General features: G+C 40.4%; 2 protein-coding genes and 1 pseudogene across 2 annotated transcripts; all 3 read left to right on the plus strand.

Annotated features, from left to right (window-relative positions):
• The first annotated feature begins 3,829 nt into the window (after positions 1–3,829).
• On the plus strand, positions 3,830–6,496 carry LOC127774594 (endo-1,3;1,4-beta-D-glucanase-like). Its single transcript, XM_052300863.1, has 7 exons — positions 3,830–4,228; positions 4,405–4,426; positions 4,756–4,882; positions 5,147–5,237; positions 5,594–5,683; positions 5,781–5,881; positions 6,044–6,496. The coding sequence occupies exons 1-7, from the start codon at positions 3,940–3,942 to the stop codon at positions 6,194–6,196; spliced, it is 873 nt and encodes a 290-aa protein (XP_052156823.1). The 5' UTR covers positions 3,830–3,939; the 3' UTR covers positions 6,197–6,496.
• A 2,415-nt stretch (positions 6,497–8,911) lies between these two features.
• Positions 8,912–11,855, plus strand: LOC127774595 (endo-1,3;1,4-beta-D-glucanase-like; annotated as a pseudogene).
• A 7,449-nt stretch (positions 11,856–19,304) lies between these two features.
• On the plus strand, positions 19,305–20,713 carry LOC127774431 (membrane protein PM19L). The gene is made up of 4 exons (XM_052300674.1): positions 19,305–19,537; positions 19,819–20,038; positions 20,140–20,185; positions 20,307–20,713. The coding sequence occupies exons 1-4, from the start codon at positions 19,411–19,413 to the stop codon at positions 20,421–20,423; spliced, it is 510 nt and encodes a 169-aa protein (XP_052156634.1). The 5' UTR covers positions 19,305–19,410; the 3' UTR covers positions 20,424–20,713.
• Positions 20,714–20,759: the final 46 nt, after the last annotated feature.

Raw genomic sequence — 20,759 nt, forward strand, 5'->3', positions numbered from 1 at the left:
TACTTCAGTCGGGTTAGATCTCCTCACAGCCGAAGTCGTCGAGTAGCTTGTTGTTGGAGAATCCATCTCTTGAACCCATCTCGTCGAAATCCTGAAGCACCAAAGTCCCCCCTACCTAGCGCGCCACTGTCGACGTTTGATGTCACGACTACGGTATTTGGACAGTATGGGGATCGTTGGTACTAGGATATACGCAAGACTGAGGTAAAAGAGACGGAGACGAGGATTTTTATACAGGTTCAGGCCTCTGAATTGTCAGGTAATAACCCTACATCCTGTTGGCCGGAGCCGATATTGCTCTTATTCATGATAATCACACCAATACACTATTTGGGGTAGCCTATCTAACTGTTGTCAACATGGCGGTCTGACGATCTGACTCGTAGTCGACAACAGGGTAGCCTTTCTCCTCGAATCCGTGCCCGGCGAGATCAGAGATAGCGCTTTCGTCTCTCCTGACGGTATCCGGAGACACCTTAGGGTACTAGCCGTGCTTATCCCTGAAGTCGATATCCAGCGGCGTGTCTTGGCGTATGTAGGCTTCTATGCTGATTGTGTTGGGTGTTGATTGTCTCGTGTCCCCTCTCCTCCTAGGGGGGCTTGTATTTATACCCATAGGTGTCTCCTTGTCCAAGTAGAACTAGGGAACCCAATATGGATACAATCCGAATAGTCTTTGTCGTTTCCATGTAGAACTCTGGTTGTCTTTCCTTATCCGGAACTCCTCCTATATCTGAAGGTTGCTTCCGTATAGGACATGGTATGTGGTGGTCCTGCTGAGATTTAGTCAACTACTATTAAATATGTGGTATCCATAACCCTGACAGTGCTAAGAGTGCCGTTAGTCGAGCAACCTGCATAGGGGAGCGCGCTGGCACAGACTCACCCGTTAGGAATCCCTATAAAAAATTCCCGTGGTTAGACCCAATCCACTGAAAAAGAAAATGAACAGGGCCTCCGGTGGCCACACTCCCTGCGACTCAGTCGATCGATGCTGCCCCGACATAGAGTATTAAAAAACTATGGGTTTGGGCCCATGATGATCTTGCACATATATATTTATTGTCCCACACCTAGCATTCCATATATGAAATAGCTATATATATATATAAGAGGAGACTCACTATTCTACACTGAGGATGAAAGGACAAATGAGAAAGGTGCCCCTCCACGGAATTAAATTTGAAGTTGATTTGGTTTTTTCTCAAAAATATTAGAGATACAATTTTTTTCAGAATTATACCGCCAGTCTCATAAACATTGTGCGAAAATGATATGAACGTGACGACACGAACAGTCTCGTGCGACGATACCGGGAACCATCGGTCTAACACAAACATTGTGCGAAAATGATATAGATATGACGACATGGGCGGTCTCGTGGGACGATATATACGGGAGACCGCACGAGTGTCGCGAGGTCTCGCGGGACAAAATAGCGAGACCGGTCGGTCTCGCATTAGCAGCGAGAGAGACCGTGCGGCTGATTCAATTTTGTTTAATTACATTGATTAGTGATTAATTAACTATCAATTAAACACTAATCAAGGTATTACTTACTAATTACTATTAATTAATCGCTAATGAGGTGATTAGTCATTAATTAAGCGGAAGCTCAGCAGAGAAGCCGTTCGCTCTCGCTGTTTGCTCGCCCGAGACCGCACAGTCTCGCCACGATACCGCGCGGTCTCACGTCATCCTCGTGCGAGACTACATGTATCGTCACGTCCACGTCACTCTCGCTGTATCGCGTGGTCTCGCGCCATCCTCGTGTGAGACTGTCCGTGTCGTCACGCCCACGTCACTCTCGTGCAATGGATGTGCGAGACCGATAGTATATTTCTGCTAAACAATTTACATCCCGAATATTTTTGAGAAAAAAACAAATCAATAGTATATTTTCAAATTTAATTCCCCCTCCACCTATCTCATGTATTCACTTTTACTAGAATTATCTAATCCCTCTTAGATTATTCAGTAGTAGGAGGGGTCGTATAGCGTAGAGTATGTCTTCATTGGAGCCTTGGAGGTCGTTTCAATATAGATTTGAGATTTTATAATAATAAATTTGAGATCTTGTAACGAATATTTGGGTCTCTAAACAATCTCTATAATGAAAGGTTGTCACCTAGCTACAAAGTTGCAGACCAAATCAAAATCTACAATTTTATTATAAAGTTGTCCTTCATCAAACTTTATATGAAAAACTAAGTATAGATATGTGTTTTTCAAATTTTATTTCCAAATGTGAGTGACTTAAATCGCCCGTCTGTGAAAATGTTGTCGCAAGTGGCTTAAGCGTTCGTTTCTGAAAATCGAATTTCACAAATATGTAGGTCTAGACCAGAGACTCCCTCCGCACTTTTTTTAAAAAAAAACAGGTCTTCTTTTAACCCGCCTATAAAAATAAAGGGCAGTGTCTGCATAAAGAGGGGATATCCAAACAATATTCGTCTCTACAAAGGTTCCAAACTTCGAATCAAGTATGATTTACGATCAGGCAATATACTCCTAAAAAAGTTGTGAAGTATGCCCTTAATTGCAGCACTGCTGGGCGGCTGCATCGATCATGGGAAAATATAGTGCAAACTCCATATCTAATACAAACCTAGAAACTATCATAAGATACACAGACAAGCATCTAAACAAATGGACGTCCAAGTATCTCAAGAAGGACGGGATCATGGGCCTAGACCACTTGTGCGGGATTTAAACAAATGAGCGTCCGAGTATCTCAAGAAGGGCCATAGGCCTAGACCACTGGTGCGATCGCCTAGGGACTAGGCCGGTCAGGGGTCCATCACCAACCAATATAGCTAGCAGGACGTTTAATTGTCCGCTCTAATGTCCAACTCCCAAGTGGTTACACTTCATCACATCGTGACTAGGTTTTACGGTAAGGTACCGTGATCTTCTCAATTTTATATCTATTTAGTCCAAAAAATTGGTTAGGATTTTGTTTTATTCTGGTTGTTTAATTTATTTCACAAGTTTAGGTGTATATCATGTTAGTATTGTTCACTTGTGCCACTTTAGACCATACATGGTTTATAAAGTACTCTCTCCGTAGTGCAATATATACTCTCTCCGTTGTGCAATATAAAGTCATAATTGTTGTCCTATCGCGGGTGCTGATCATTCGGAAAAAAAATAAAAATCGTTGTCCTAGGTTTGTCCCCGGTCCTGGACCTTCCTGAATCCCGGTACGTACGTACGTTCCCTGCGCCGTGGACGCGCGTATATCTGACAATTTTGCACACAGCACACATGTATACTAATGGGAATTCTGCACGTTGCTACGAGAAAACTGTATAACAAAATAGTATTGATGAGTTGTAAAATTTAATTTTCTTACTATATAATTTTCTTTCATATGTTCTCTATAGTCTATATATGTTACCCTGATCAATTATCCAACGATTATAAACGATTATAAATGATTGTGATGTACAGTGTTGCTTTTTGAGAAGATAGACAATTTGAATTCTTGATGAATCATTAAAAGCTAAAAATAGCAAATGATGCGACTTCATAATAGAAAAAAAAGTTAAATATATATGTATGGGCATGTTTAGATTGTAACTAAAATAAATCTTAACAAGTTTTGGCAATGTTAAAATTTTGGCGATGGCAAGATTTCTTATGTATTGACTAAATTTGGTAATAAACTAAACGTAGATATTTTTTTTAACTTTACGAAACAAATACTATGGTTGAAAATGATATCAAAGTAAACATGCTCTATGGTTCTGGAGTTCCGTGCACACAGCACCGCTCGCTAGCTCCCTCCGTCCCGCTACCTATATATATCTCCATCTCGAGTGCCTGGATCACATCAGCAAATTAATCAACGGGCTCAAGCGTTAACACACACACACACCGATCACCGAACACGTCTGAATTCGCCACGGGCGACGCGCCGCCGCCGGATTCACGAGGATGCTAGTCCGCTGCCTCCTCGTCGTCGCCCTCGCCGCCGTCGTGGCCGCCGCCGCTGGGCGCCTCGCCTTGGCCAAGGAGAATAACGGCGGCCGTGCGAGATGGCAAGTGTACTCGCCGGCGCCGTCGCCGAAGAAGCACCCGTGCCTGGAGAACCCGCCGAACATGACGGAGAACACGGGCGGGGAGGCCGGCGACGTCGTCCACGGCTACGGCGGCCTGGAGTGCTACGCCACCGGCTCCCGCCGCTCCGGCGGCCGCGCCGTCATCCTCGTCTCCGACTACTACGGTCGGTGCAGCAGCATGTGCATGCCTGCATGCCTTCCCGGAGACACTAGCCACTAGAGCTATGTTAGGCTAGCTTAGCGACGACATTTACATTGTCCACACGAATCGGATAATTAAAATTAATCCTCTTCGTCTAATTATTGTGGCTAACATTAATTGGCGCTTCATCTTCTGCAGGTTTCCGAGCACCAAAACTGAGGTACTCTCGTTTGCACAGAATATGAACTTATGCGCTATGAAGTGGCGGATCTAAAAAAAGAAATAGTATTAGGGTCTGAGCAAACTAGATAGAATTATAGTCCTCCTCTCATCTACAAATGGTAATCTCATAGTCTTTACGCTAGTAGTAGGGACTCAAGACCCCGCTGCCCCCGTGCTGGATCCACCCCTACGATCATCGATCAAATCGCAAAAACTACTTCATGTCTTCATCACACAAGCAACAGGCTGTCGTGAAGCTGAGTTCGTTCACAACTCATTTGTGCATTTGTTTTTTTTTTTTCGTTTTCCCATTTGGTTGGGCTGAAGGAAAATAGCGGACAAAGTTGCATACCAGCTTGGATGCTACGTTGTGGTTCCTGATTTGTTGTTCGAGGACCCTTACACCGATGATCCAGCGAGGCCATTTGAGGAGTGGATCAAGACACACTCTCCGGTTTGTTTCTTTTCTTTGATCCCCTTGCCTTTCCAATCTTTTTGTTTTGCCTCTCTGATTCCTTTTGGCACCTCTAGAAAAAATATATGAAAAAAAAACCCTGTAATTGCTAGCTCCAGTACAATTTACGCAAAGATTCTGTATCGCAAAAGATGATTCGTACTAAAAACGCCATCTTTTTTTCATCTGAATTTGAACTGAATCACTTTTTTTTTTCTAAATGAAGGATATTAATTTGTTCCGTAATGTTGCTCTCCATTTCAGGTTGAAGCAGCTGAAAAGACTAAACCGCTTATTGCGGCTCTGAAGAAGGATGGGACGTCTACTGTTGGAGTTGGAGGTTACTGCTGGGGTGGTGAGTTATTCAGTTAAATCCATGAGCATAAAACATTCAGACATGACATGAACCAGTAACCGAGCCAGAAATTGCTAAAGACTGGAACTAACGGTTCAACTAATAAATTGTTTGTTTCCTTTAAAATTTTCATGGTGATTTAAGAGAATTTGTACATGATTTTGGAGAAGCATAGGGCACAAGCTCTAGCTGCCTTAGGCTTGCCTCCACTCCTGACATGAACAATTCTTATTGAATCAAAGTAGAATGGATCTTTTTTTTTTCATTTTGTGCCTGCAGGAATGTGTTCATTCTTTGAATTCTGAGTTTCTAAATATGCTTTTATGTATCAAACCTTCCTCTTTCATTCTTGACAGGAAAGGTGGCCGTGGAGCTATCAAAGACTGAAGAAACCAAAGCGGTTGTCATTTCGCATCCCGCGCTAGTGGTTGTAGATGACATGAAAGGTACAGATAATCGATCTTGTTCTGGCATTTTCACTCACTTAGCCTTATATTGTTCAGTTATTATCTCTCAAATTTTCTGAGTTCTTGTGATGTTCAGAGGTCAAATGTCCCATTGAAATCCTTGGGGGTGAGCTTGATACCATCTCTCCACCACAGCTAATACACCAGTTGGAGGATGCCTTAGATCAGAACAAAAGGGCAAGTTCCAACTGATTTCATTTTTATTTTCATTTGCTCTGTAATTGCAGTTGCAGATTGGCGACCCTGATCAGATGATTTAACTCAACCAAATTAGCTCGGCCTGAAACGATCGTGTGATGTGTGTTGAACTCATTCATCTTGTTGGTTGCATGTATGCAGGTTCATCACTTGGTGAAGATCTTCCCGGATGCGCCCCATGGCTTCGCCTGCAGATACAACGCTACCGACCCGTTCGCCGTCAAAACTGCAGAAGAAGCTCGTGCTGACATGGTCAAATGGTTTGACAAGTATCTGGAGATCATGAAGCGGTGAAAGATTCAGTTGCACGGTTCCTTGGACTTGGATATCCAATACTACTAAATAAGAAGAAAATGAACCACTAGGCGCCTCATGTATCCAGTAAATTACAAACCAATTATTTGGCTTACAGTTTCATCAAAATTTTCCTGCCTGAAGCATATGATGAAAAGCAATAAAGCAAAGAAAAGCTATATAGGTTGGGAAAAAAAAGAGGACTCGAACCGGGTCTCTTCGGTGAGAACGGAGTATATCCTAAATAGCTAGAGCACTTACTTTATTCACTGAAATTTGCGTTCATCGATTCGTTAAAAAAAAAAAAAAAGCTAGATCACGGATGCTGGTATAAGTCACATTTGTACCTATAAATTCACCTTAGAGCGTCAGTTTGCCAACTTACAAAGTGACACTGTTGTATCAAAATGAACATAAAAGGTGGAGTGTCTTTGAGCTTAAACATGTTGCGACCGGCTAATTGCGCTGCGGAAGAGGATAAAAAACAAACAAACAAGCAATCTAACTGATAAAAATATGAACAATATTTGTTATCTCTGTTTTTAAATGTATGGCACTGTAGATCGGTGTTTGATCATTCATCTTACTCTATCATTTAGTTTGTTTCCGCTTATTTTATCATTAAAGATAAACATAAAAGTTTAGATCAGTTTTGTTTAAGACTATAAACTCTATATTTTGCAAGAATTATCGATTTAGTTAATTCGATATAAAAATTTGGCTAATAACGCTTAATTCTTTCGGCCACAGAAGCAAGTTATCTAAGATGTTTACAAAGTAAGTCAACCTGGTAGTTTCTAGTTGATTAACAGAATTACTAGCCTAACCACATACTCCATCCGTTCTAAATATTTGACGCCATTTACTTTTTTAAATATGTTTGACCATTCGTCTTATTAAAAAAATTAAGTAATTATTAATTCTTTTCCTATTATTTGATTCATTGTGAAATATACTTTCATGTATACATATAGTTTTACATATTTCACAATATTTTTAATAAGACGAACGGTCAAACATGTGCTAAAAAGTCAACGGTATCAAACATTTAGAAACGAGGGAGTAGCTAAAATAGCTAATTTGTTAAGCCCTAGGCTGCATGACATTTAACTTTTTGCCATTTTTAAGATGCGGCAATTAAGAATTTGTCACTCGTAGTCTATAACATGTGGGCCGTCATGTGTCCATGACATGTGGATCTAGTGGCAAATTCTATATCACCATTTGTAAGAGTGGCAAATAGTTAATTACTCTAGGCGGTTGCATTGGTGATGGCTAACTGTAGTATGTCACATTGATAATTTGATATGGATACATGATACATCGCATTTCCAGAAATATGGATACATGGATATGGTTATATGTATAATAGTAAATGAAATTTAATGATAATATAATATGAAGAAATAAAATGTTAAGGTTTTAAATATAAAAGAGTTGACTATTCAATTTGATCGATAGGACAATAACACATATTTCTCTCCACTCCAAAAATACAAAGTGTATAGTTTTTTTCACGATCTTAAATGTTGTACTTTAACCATTACCTTTTTTCAGTATATACCATTACAACTATGAAATTAATATCACTTGGAGGTATTTTAAAATAAAAAATTAATAGTGTTACTTGTATGTCATTAAACAAATATATTGATAACATAATTATTAGTTAAAAGTTACACATATTAATTTATCTGAATACATGCACATTTTATATATATTTAGGATGTGGGAGTAATTAATTGATAACCTTGATTTAGACTTTTTATTAGCTTCAAATATATAATGATATCCATATGGGAAGTATCACTAGAGCGTGTCCGGTACATATGTAGAACTATTATCCAATGGATAACTTTATCATTCTTAAGAGAGTATGAGAAGGACTATAGTATAAAACATAGTACTACTAAACAAATTAGTATAAAATCTAGTTACTTTCTCAACAAACTGTAAAATTTCTTATATCGAATACATATGCCATGTTTTAGAAGTATGAAGTAACAACACCATAATAAGTTGTTGGAAAATGCATAGACCGTTGAGAACTAATGGCACCAGAAAGCATATGAGCTACTCCTTCCATCCCAATATGTAGCAAGCTTACTACGAATCTAGATATGCGTACATCCAGATTTGGAGACCCATCATAAGTTGGAACATATTGGGATGGAGGGAGTAGTTACTGTTGACCTGCTGTGTTAGCGGGCTAGAGCTCACAACTTAAAAAACATTATTAGGGAACGCAGCCCGACCAATCATCCGTGGACCACCCCTCCACCACATATACAACGGAGCCACAAGCTCTAACAAACACCAAGGATATACACTGAGTTGGCTGGAATGTGTCATCGCGTCCGTTGATTTGCTCATATATAATTAATCTTCGCGTGGCGTTGATCAGATTAGAAATATTCAGATAACTGATCAAAATGCAGCACAACTACGATATCCGTTCGCATGATACGCATCATCACTCAACCTACTAAAATCTTAATTATATATACCTCCCCCAATTAATTATCATCGCTGCGACTCGATCGTTCATGTGATTTTGTGATCGAGCAACGTGCGTGAAGTCCTGAAGCCTCTGCACAGAGATGCGCGGCACGTACGCGCGCCTATCTGGAGGCTGGAGCTCTTGATGGATCACCAAATTAATAAACGGGTTGGTTTTGAACGCCTGAACCTGAAACACACACCGATCAACTGAAATCTCGCCATGGCGCTGCTTCGCTGCCTCCTCGTCGTCCTCGCCGTCGTCGTGGCCTCCGCTGGGCTCGCCTTGGCCGAGGAGAACACCGGCGGCGCGGGACGGCAAGTGTCCCCGTCGCCGGCGCCGTCGACAGGGAAGCACCCGTGACTGGACAACTCGCCGAACATGACGGAGAAGACGGGTGGGGAGGCCGGCGAGGTCGTCCACGACTACGGCGGCCTGGAGTGCTACGTCACCGGCTCCCGCCGCTCCGGCCGCGCCATCATCCTCGTCTCTGACTATTACGGTCAGTGCACGCATACATGATAGGAGCATAGCTTGCTCCCTCCGCTTCATATTATAAGTCGTTTTGACTTAACATTTAAAAAAAAAAGTCGTTTTGACTTTGGTTAAAGTCAAACTACTTCAAGTTTAACTAACTTTGTAGGGAAATATGTTAATATTTACAATACTAAATTAGTTCATCAAATCAACAATTGAATATACTTTCATAATAAATTTGTCTTTGGTTGAAAATGCTACCATTTTTTTCTAAAAACTTGGGCAAACTTAAAACATATTGATTTAGACCAAAGTCAAAACAATTTATAACTTGAAACGGAAGGAGTAGTTAACAATTTTGGGGAAAAAACGCCAAAAGAAAACAGACATGATAAATTCGAAATATCCAGAATAATTTAAATTTTGAACAAACCTGAATAACTTTTGCTAACTCGTGAAAATAATTGAAAATTTCAAGCGAAATAGTTTCGTGTGTAGGTGAGGGGGAGGGTGTGGATTTCCAAAAATTGCAAACACTGCCTTGAGAGACAGTAGCCACTCGTATATGCTCCCTCTGTCCTAGATTATAAGGCCTGTATTTTTTTACACGGTCTTTAATAACATACTTTGACTATTAATTTATTTCATATTATATTTCCAATCAATATGAAATTAGCATCACATGAAAGCAATTTAAAATATGAATCTAACGATACAACATGCATAATACTTGGCATATATATGGTTAGCATAATTGTTAGTTAAAAGTTATCAAGTTTGATTTTCCTTTGAAAGAGTTGTTCTTTTTTGTGGGGGCGGGGTGATGAAGAGAGTATCTCATAAATCCTCTTCTGTTTTTTGTCTGATAATATCGGCACTTCAACTTTTGCAGGTTTCCGAGCACCAAAGCTGAGGTACGCACGTTTGCAAAATCTGAAAATACGCGTTACACAATTTGTCTCATGCTTTGATCGTCGATCAAAACGATTTATTAAAGCTATTAATACAAAAACTTCAAGTCTTCATCACGCAAATTTGTCGTGTGCAGCTGAGTTCGTTCTCAACTCAATTTTTCATTTGATCTTTTTGTTTATTCCCAACTTGCTTGAGTTAAAAGACAAATAGCGGACAAAGTTGCATACTCCGGATACTACGTTGTGGTTCCTGATTTGTTGTACGGTGACCCTTACACGGATGATCCAGCAAGGCCATTTTGGGTGTGGATCATGGCTCACTCTCCGGTGTGTGTTTCTTTCTTTGATCACGGTGCTTTTCGTTTGTTTGACCTATTGATTACTTTTCACTCCGTAAAAGAAAAGGTACATGATGAAAAGAAAAACCTGTCACTGTTCCAATGCAATTTTATACGGAACATTCAGTATTGTGAAAAAATGATTGCTAGTTAGACGCCATTTTTTGTCATCTGAATGTTAACTGAATCACTTAGATCTGAATGTTTGTTGCCATTTCATTGCAGGAGGAAGCAGCTGAAAAGACTAAACCGCTCATTGCGGTTCTGAAGAAGGAAGGGATGTCCTCTGTTGGGGTTGGAGGTTATTGCTGGGGTGGTGAGTTATTCAGTTAAACAACATGAGCACTAAGCAATCAACCACAAACAATTCTTAATTTCGTAAAAGTGAATGAATCTTCATTCTTTGTTCTCTTTTTTGTGCCAGGATGGGTTCATTCTCTAATTCTAATTAAGTAAATCTTTCATCCTTCTTATTTCATTCTCAACAGTAAAGGTGGCCGTGGAACTATCAAAGACCGAAGAAACCCAAGCGGTAGTCATTTCACATCCTTCGCTAGTGACCGTACATGACATGACAGGTACAAATATAGGAGTACAATACTACCTCTATTTCAAAATACAAAAATATGTAGGATTCAAATATTGAATCATAATATAAGCATTTTTATACTGATTTCTATAATTTCCACCATTTCAATGATTCCAAGCCAACCATATAAAAAAGGAATCTGAGCAATTTAAAATTCAAAAAACAACAACTGAAGTGATTGAAAAGATTTTTTTAAACCTAACCTTAGTTTTGCTAAAAGAAAATTTTAGAAATTCTTATATTTTAGAATAGATAGAGTATATACTTTTGTCGATATGTCTTTTTCCTTCACTTAACCTTAAATTGTTCAATGATCATTTCTCCAACTTCGTTTTTTTTTACTTTTATATTTTGTAATGCTCAGAGGTCAAACGTCCAATTGAGATTCTTGGAGGTGAGCGTGATACCATCACGCCACCACTTGTTGTGCACCAGTTTGAGCATGCCTTAGATCAGAACAACAGGGTAAGTTCCAACTGATTCCATTTGCCTTTTCAGTTTAAATCATCGCTGAGACTGCAGCTGTAGCTTTGCATCACTCAGATGATACTCAACTGATTTAGCTCAGCGTGAACGCTCGTTTCATTTGAAGCACATCCATCTCTGCTGACTGCAGGTTGATCACTTCGTGAAGATCTTCCCCAAGGCGCCCCATGCCTTCGCTTGCAGATACAACGCCAGCGATCCGTTCGCCGTCAAAACTGCAGAAGAAGCTCGTGCTGACATGGTCCAATGGTTCGACGAGTATCTGAAGCAGCACGGAGAGTTTCAGTTGCAGTAATTATTGAATTTATTTCATCAGCCGCGTCATGACAGGATGTGTATTATGATATTATTAGCGATACTATAAATATTAAAATTTTAATAGTATGTTAAACATATTAATTACCTTTGGAAAAGAAGAGTTCATGTTAGTTAAAATTTACTATTAATTAATTTACTCCCCCGTTCTAAAATATAAGGTCTCCTTGTTCCCTAAAGTCAACATTTGTAATTTTTTAATTAATAACACGTTTTTGGTTTTGTAGTACAGAAAGATACCAGTTCACTTTAATAGCACCTAAAGTTCACCCGTTCCCATTTTTAACACTTCCGTCAATTCTCGATCTTTTTCGTCCGCCTTGGTCGTTATTGACCCATACACACGCGATATGACGTTTCTACCCCTCACAAGTATAAGTAGAATGCAAGGCAATGAGGGTAGAAATTTTATATCGTGTATGTGGCTGAGTCAATTACGATTAATGTGGACGGAAAATGATTGAGAATTGACGAAAGTGCTTAAGAAATGGAGCAGGGTGAACTTTGGGTGTTATTAAAATAAACCGGTATCTTTCGGTACTATAAAACCAAAAACGTGAACTTTCAATGCTATGTAACCAATTTTGCCAATAATATATGTATTTAGTGTAATTCATATTTAAAAATATTTTCATATGACGTTAATTTTGTAGTTGTTTGTACAAATTATGAAAGAAATTAATGATTAAAGTATGATTTTGGAGACCATGTAAAAAGCTAATATGGTTTAAATAAAAGGAGTAATAAAACACTAAACCGATGTACAAAGGTACAAATCACTTAGTCCCTCTGTCCGACGAAGACTCTATTTTTCAGTTTTTGATATAACTTTTGACTCTTTGTCTTATTTAAATTTTTTTTATAATTAGTATTTTTGTTGTTGTTAGATGATAAAATATAAATAATACATTATGTGTGACTATTTTTTAAAAAATATATTTTTTCAAATAAGATAGACGATAGAACGTTGAATAGAGAAAAAAAATGAAATCTTCGTGGGAAGGAAGGAGTATTAAATTTATGTTTCTTGAAAAACTCTGATAGAGAGCAATGAATAAAAAAATAAGTGTAGGGAAAAAATTAAACACAAAACTGATTTACAAATATTAAATTTATGAATAAATTAGAAAAACTAAGTGTAGGAAACGTTGAATAGAGAAAAAAAATGAAGTCTTTGTGAGACGAAGGAAGGAGTATTAAATTTATGTTTCTTGAAAAACTCTCATAGAGAGCAACGAATAAAAAAATAAGTGTATGGAAAAAATTAAACCCAGGACTCGAACCCGGGTCTCTCGGGTGAGAGCCGAGTATCCTAACCAGCTAGACTACAACGGATGTTGTAACGCGTATCTTTCTTCGTATACAATTTGGTACCTCATATACCAACAATCAACATCCAGCGTTGTCATAAAACCGTGCATCACCGATCGACACGTATAGCGTTGTGTTGTGACCAGTAAATTGTGCTCCAACAGAACAAAACAAACAAGAAAGCTAACAGGGTTAAGGGTGTGTTTAATTCACGCTAAAATTAAAAGTTTGATTGAAATTGGAACGATGTGACGGAGAAGCTAAAATTAAATGTTTGGTTGAAATTGGAACGATGTGACAGAGAAGTTAAAAGTTTGTGTGTGTAGGAAAATTTTGATGTGATAGAAAAATTGGAAGTTTGAAGAAAAAGTTTGGAACTAAACTCGGCCTAAATTTAAAAATACTGACTTGCTTGACTGCAATACGAAGAGACGCAGTGCCACTACCACAACAAAAACCAAGCGTTCCATAGCAGCAATGGGTGATTACAGAAACAAAACCTCAAAATAACTTTCGTTCCGAGGAGTTTGTATAGTTTTCAACTGATTCCAGAGCGCACCATCACATGGCTACAGGAAAGGTTTTGGCCATGCATCTCAAAATTCACAAATCATGTTCGAGTAAATGAATCGAGTGCTAACTCTCAGAAACGGAGATAGGTGTTTTACATTGCTTATTGTGCCGAAGAAAATGACAAGACATTAGAGCTTAAAAGAGTGTCTACTTTCACGTAAAGCAAGCAAGATGATGAGTGCTGGGCTTTCATTGTTCTACTCGGCCGGCCTTTGCCCCAGCACTGATATATCTTCATACCTTTTCTGCATTTCCAACAAACAAACAACTATCAGCAGACTATTTAGATTTCTAGAGAACAACTTCATCCAAACAATATTGCACAGAAATAGGGGAAACAATGAGGCAATCTGCAGCTAAAATGGATGAGTTTTTTTTTTCTGGAGAATAGGGCATTCAGCTTTTTGTGCTAAGCTGGTCCAAATTCAGAAATTAATGGGTAATGATGTACATCCATAATGAGTTAAATGAGAAGAACATGGCAATCAGTTCAAAACAAAAAAAATAATTTAACCTAGTCCTCATTTCACCTAATGACTTAAGGGGTATGGGCAATGAAAGTGGACAATTAAAGATAGGGGGAAACACGTCATAATGTAGTTGCATACAATACAAAAGCTATGCAGATACAAACAAACAAACATCATGCAAATACTACTCCCTCCGTCCCATAAAAAACAAACCTAGAACGGGATGTGACAGTCTGCCCAGATTCGTAGTACTAAGATGTGTCACATCCCGTACTAGATTTTTTTTTTATGGGACGGAGGGAGTATGTGACACCAAAATGTAGTAAATCAGCATCTGCAACCATAAAGTTGACCATAGAAAAATCAATACATATATTTTGTATACTTGAATGTGAATCCCCACAGACATAATGCCTGGCTCCGCTTCAGGCTAGACAAAGATTCCATATACTTTGGTACATACACTTACACACATCCAGCAAAAAAGATTGCTAGGTAGTTCAGGCTCAAATCTAAATAATAATATACTAGCGGACTGCCCATGTGCTGCAACGGAAACTAAAATTACTAAACAATTCAACCACGGTTTACCAAGATATCATTCGTAAGATAACAAAGCACATATACTGCAGAAATAAGCTATGACATGAGAACATTCTAATAATTTGGACACTCAGCTCCACCTTAACTATATTCCTATGCAACAGCAGCTCCTTGCTGTTCTGGAAATCGAGAACATAGCAACAAAAAAGGTACTACCAGCACCAAGAAATTGGTTTTATACAAGTGACAAGTTCAAATTTAATTTAATTTATATATACAAGCGATTGGCTTTTTGATAATTTCTTGTATGATTGCCACCCTCTACAATATGATGATTGCCACCCTCATCGTTGTCACGTAATAGCGAGTATCAAAATACCTTCCAAAAAAAGGATTAAACATGATCTGCTCTTGTTTTCAGTACTTCACCACATATTTTTGTGATAGAAGAATTGATTTGTTTTGTGCTAGTCCGGAGGTAATATGATAATTAACTACAGCTGCATTTCATCAAATTATTATATTTTTAGTTGACAGATGGGAAGGAAGCCGCAGACCAAAATCAGATCTCATGGTAAGAAAATTACCAGCTACAGGTGGGTGTACTATACCCCTGTAGTCCTGTTGGATGTGGCAAAGTTATCTTGAGTTGTCTCACAGCATGGAGTTTGTTCCATGAGAGCTATCAGTTTTAATTTAGTCTAATGAATCATAAAATTAAGAAATTAAATCTAAACATGAGATTAGGAGTAAAAGAAAGATAGAACCCTTTTAAACTATCATAAGCAGTAGAGGGCAGTATATGCAAAGATCAAATCACCTATGAGGGCTTTTTCATATATAACCGGAATAATTACTGTTGTAAACTTTGAACATGTTTGATTGATAAGTACTATGCTGACTTGAAACTATGAACGTGTTTCAGCAGCACTTAATGTTTAAGAGCTAAAATATTCTTATGATGCTGATACCTTAATTCCCATCCAGTGCATATACCCTTCTGAGATCACAATCTAAACCTCCTATTATCTCCATATGCATGCCATTGGCTTTGCATCTGAGAGCCATGGCCATAACGCAAGCGTATTCCTTGATCAAAGATTTTAGTATTTTGATCAAAGATTTCAGAAAGCAAAATTAACAACTGAAGCCGCAAGAAACCATGCAGAGTAGACAGACAAGCTGGGCTGATCAAAATACCATAGCACAAGTGAAGTTTTCTTATGAACGATATCTACAGCCCTGATTCTAGACTTTAACTTCACAACATGTTGTTTAGCATACTCACAACAAACAACAGATGGTGGCAGATTTTTTAGAAGTGAAATCGAGCATGCACAACAAAAATAGAACAATTCACTCTCAGTTGTTTTATGCTATTCTCTCTAAATTCGCTGGCATGGTAAAACACATTGCATTAACATGACATTGAATCAAGTAACAGCCAAAGCAAAACAGATCCTCATTCAGGAATTTTAATATCAGAACAAAAGACATTGCTAGCTACCAATTTAGAAACGGTAAATCTAGAAAAATAAAGTAATTATAGCACTAGATGCAACCAAGCCTTCTCTTCGCATGGCTCTTCCTCCTCATTTTGCACACGAACAACCATCACCAAAAGATTATCCGCACCTCCGCAACGGATCATTCCCATCATGAAGGAGAACAGAATTTCAAGGACAGCGTCGATATAGCCCTACCCAGATCGCAAATGCAAGATCTAGAACGCCACGATCCAAAAACACGCGACAAACAAACCTAGAAATAGGAAAGCATTCATAGAGAGTGAAGGGGAAAAAATTACCCCGATGTTGTTCATCTCCCAGACCTTGTGCACCCCGTAGTCCACCGCCTGCGACGAGACCAAGAGAGCGCAACAACATGAGATCGGGTCAAACGGCGACGAGGCCGCCCGGACAGATCTGAGGGAAAAGAAAAAAAGAAGGGGGGGGGGGGGGGGTAGAGGGTGGGCGTACCCGCTCGCCGGCGAAGGCTCCGGCGATAACGAAGGTGACGTAGACCGCGTTGCGGCGCATCACCACGCGGTAGAGCGCGTCCCATAGGCCCATCGTGGTCGGGTCGGTCTCGGCGGCGGCGGGCGGCGGCGGCGGCGGCGGCGGCGGAGTTTGGTATGGGGGAGGGATTCGTTGGGGGCAAAGCGAGAGATGGCTCGGCGTGTGGCGTCCTCTCGCTTTCTAGAGGCGTCGACTCCCCACGTTAGGCCGCCGTGCGGTCCGATCCATCTTTTGAGATTCGTGCCGCTGGCGCTGGGTCGTGGTATGGAAATTAAGGAACAGTTTTTTTTTTTTTTTTTGCGAGTTGCGCAATTGTACATCCTATTTTGTACCCCTCCGTTTTTAAATATTTGACGCCGTTATTTTTATAAACATGTTTGACTGTTCGTCTTATTCAAAAAATTTAAGTAATTATTAATTCTTTTCCTATCATTTGATTCATGGTTAAATATACTTTTATGTATACATATAGTTTTACATATTTCATAAAAAATTTTAAATAAGACGAATGGTTGTTTAAAAATTCAACAGTCTCAAATATTCAGAAACGGAGGGAGTATTTTTCTTCTTCAGGCTTTAGCTATAAAACCACAAGATTGGTGAAATTGGGAGAATACCCAAACAAGTGGCAAATTGAATGGAGTTTGCGACCAAGCCAAGGTTCAGGTTCTCATGTTCAATTGCGTCCTAACTAGAGCAAAGCTTGGAAAACACATGTTGTGAAGTGATGAAGTCATTGATGATTGACTTTACCTACCAAGGTTTAAATTCTGGTGCTTGTGAATATTACGTACATACAGATAGGCTTTCAATAGAAATTTAAAGAGATCAGGGATGTATTGCCGGTGTGCATTTGCGAGGTGTAAGTGTTACGCGTGTAGTGATGTGTGCATATGCGTCTGCCACATAGTTATTAAGACCGGACCGGTGATCAAACCGGTAAGACACTCGTTTCACTGGTTTATTGGTTGGACCGGTCCAACCGCCGGTTTATTGCGGTTCAAATAGATATGTGTTATAATATTATCACAAGTTTCACAGCCTGGTGGTTAAGACTATATGCGGAAAGATGGAAGTTTTGGGTTCGATTCACAAGTTCTATAGCATTTTTCCCTATTTTCTAACTCCGCGTGATGCACCTGTAAGGCTGCAACCTATGCGCTTCTGTTTCTTCCATGTGACGCCGTTCCGGCGGTCCAACCAGCTCCGGTTTTTTGTAAACCGCCCGGTTCTACCGGTTTGATTGCACACCCTAGTTCCTTTTTTTCCAGTTGGATCATCGGTCTGGTCCGGTTCTAATAACTATGGTCTGCCGTGTAATAAAAAAAAGAGAGCTAGAGTAGCTACTACTTGTAATGAGTGGTCACATCATTCGAATTCATATAGTAAACATTGTAACCAAATGTCTATAAAATCTTATGTTTCCTATAACACAGATATTCTATTATCTTTATGGACCCACCATCTTCTTCTATCTCTTCTCTTTCTTCATCCCACCCTTCATTCTAATCTTCTTCCTTCTTTTCTTTACCTTCTCGATGACTCTCTCTCGCAAATGATGCCAGCTCGAGTGCCCGGTGAGGACAATGGGCTGCAGATGGGAGAGGGCATGGTAGACTCCCCACGCGCAGCCATGGTGAACGAGAACAATGGTCCGACAGGCGCAGGCGACAACGACAGTCACAACGAGGACGACGACCCGACGGATGCAGGAGACAACAGCGGCTAGCACAGTTGTCTGAGCCACCATCACCATGGGTAGACTCCACAATCTTGGGCCGCCCAGTGCAGCCAGGCAACTAATTAGTCACTCGCATATTTTCTCTTCCCCTCTCTCCTTCATATTATCACAAAATCCTATATGGATTTTTGATCCCCGATTTTTTTCATGCTCTTAAGTGTTTGCAAATTTCTTGAAGCGTGGCAATCGTGCTACTAACCATTAATAAATTTATAGTTCACAAATCATACTCAAACCGTTTGTTTGGATCATTTCAATCCAAACATTACCAAAAGATTGGCAATAGTAAAAAAAAAAAAAGTAAATGTAGTTTTTGGCTTGTTGCCAAATTTCGGTTGGTGTTTGAGGTCAAATTTGTTCTTCCAAAAATTTTGGCAATTCCACATTTTTGGCGCAAACCACTTGTTATTGAATGTTGATCATAAGCCTTCTCAGCTAAAACACTGAACCGCTTCTACCAACGGATCATCTAAGAGGACAGCATCACAGCAGCCGTACATTGCCGAACACAAAGGAAAAGAACAGATGCAGCAGGCCAGCAATGATCGATGCATGTAAACTAAGTTATCTGCACGGATGGATATGCACTTGTGATCAAAGACAAGAACAGATTCTATTCTTGACCACCATATATGGATGGACCGTGGACGAGAGATGGAGAATTGGATATTCCTCCCTTGTGGAGAGCAAAAGCAGAGCAATCTCTCCTGGTGGCAGAAAGGATCAAAGGAATACTTGGCTGGCTTACTTGCAAAGCAACCAAGGAGAAATATTTGCTGCGATCTTTTCAGTTAGAAAAACTGCACTTTTTAGCGTATATATTGGCTCCCGACCGATCGAAGCGTCAACACAGCAGCAGCAGCAGCAGAGTGTGTTTTCTCGCGACGCCGTTGTGATCTTCTCCTGCCTCGGAGAGCAGAGCAAGAGGGAAGATCAGCAATGGCGACCGGGGGTCCCAGTTCCATGTCCGCTGGCCTCCTCTTCCTCAACCTCGTCCTGTACGTCGTCGTCGCCGTCATCGCCGGCTGGGCCATCAACTACAGCATCGACGAGAGCTTCAACTCACGTAAGTGTCAGATTCCATCCAATTTCCATGTGCAGTGGCAAGGGACGTGTGGTTTCAACTTTGACGCCTCGAATGGTCCGAATTCCTATGTATAGTGGCAAGGGGAGTATGGATTAAAGTTTTAACCTTAAGATCCCGTGTTAAATCTTCAACGCGCTCACAAATCATCTGTTTGGAGGGATATTTCTCCCTCCAAATCTCGTTTTAGATTCCATCCAATTCCTATGTGAGTTGTCTCGAGTGTTTGGTTGATGTGTGTGTTGCCTTGCTTGTGGGTGCAGTGCAGGGGGTGTCGCCGCCGGTGCGGCTGTTCCCGATCTACTTCCCGATCGGCAACCTGGCGACGGGGTTCTTCGTCATCTTCGCGCTGCTCGCCGGCGTCGTCGGCGTCTCCACCTCGCTCACCGGCCTCCACGACGTCAGCCAGGGGTACCCCGCCAGCATGATGTCCGCCGCCGCCGCCTCCATCGTCACCTGGACCCTCACCCTCCTCGCCATGGGGTAAGCAAAGCAACCGTCAAAACCACCAACCAATTCGCCATTCATCTGCACGCAGGTTTATCACTGATTAATCAAACCGTCGATTCGCTCGTTAATTGCAGGCTGGCGTGCAAGGAGATCAGCATCGGCTGGAGGCCACCGAGCCTGGTAAATTCATCAACAAAAAAAAAACTGAACCAATTACGCCATTTTCCTCGCGTCGTTTAATCGTTTTCGTGGCTAATCTGAGATTAATTGTTCTTGTGTGTGTTATTGCCTCTCTGTGCAGCGAGCGCTGGAGACGTTCACCATCATCTTGGCCGGGACGCAGCTGCTGTGCGCCGGGTCGCTGCACGCCGGAGCACACGCAGCCATCATACAGAATCCGATGGTTAGCAGAGTGTGAGGGCGTCGTCGACCGGGTCGAGGAGGAGGATTCTGTGCAAAACCGTATCAATCTTGGGCGACGGTTTGGTTTGTGGTGTACGTACGTGCGTACGTACGTGTACGCGCGTGAGGAGGAACGTTGTGTTGATTTATGCTAGTGTGTTGTGTGTGTGGATGTATATCCGTGTGGTCGTGGCGAATTTGTTCATTTGTAAATTGTCTCCGGCGGTTAATTCTTTTAATTAAGTTTGATCTAAAGCTTGTGATTACGAATTACTGTATTGCAAAATGGACTTCTTTTAAGGGTACAACCACACATCCCCAAATTTCTTTTATGGTACAACTCAAAACACAA

This window comes from Oryza glaberrima, chromosome 5 (genome assembly GCF_000147395.1).
Source record: "Oryza glaberrima chromosome 5, OglaRS2, whole genome shotgun sequence".
NCBI classification, from domain to species: Eukaryota; Viridiplantae; Streptophyta; class Magnoliopsida; order Poales; family Poaceae; genus Oryza; species Oryza glaberrima.

Excerpts from the sequence above, each read along its gene's own strand:
- LOC127774594 (XM_052300863.1), top strand. The coding sequence starts at position 3,940 with ATGCTAGTCCGCTGCCTCCTCGTCGTCGCCCTCGCCGCCGTCGTGGCC. Across the intron at positions 4,229-4,404 it reads CCTCGTCTCCGACTACTACG|GTTTCCGAGCACCAAAACTG; the intron begins GTCGGTGCAGCA and ends CATCTTCTGCAG. Across the intron at positions 4,883-5,146 it reads GGATCAAGACACACTCTCCG|GTTGAAGCAGCTGAAAAGAC; the intron begins GTTTGTTTCTTT and ends TCTCCATTTCAG.
- LOC127774431 (XM_052300674.1), top strand. The coding sequence starts at position 19,411 with ATGGCGACCGGGGGTCCCAGTTCCATGTCCGCTGGCCTCCTCTTCCTC. Across the intron at positions 19,538-19,818 it reads CGACGAGAGCTTCAACTCAC|TGCAGGGGGTGTCGCCGCCG; the intron begins GTAAGTGTCAGA and ends TTGTGGGTGCAG. Across the intron at positions 20,039-20,139 it reads CTCACCCTCCTCGCCATGGG|GCTGGCGTGCAAGGAGATCA; the intron begins GTAAGCAAAGCA and ends CGTTAATTGCAG.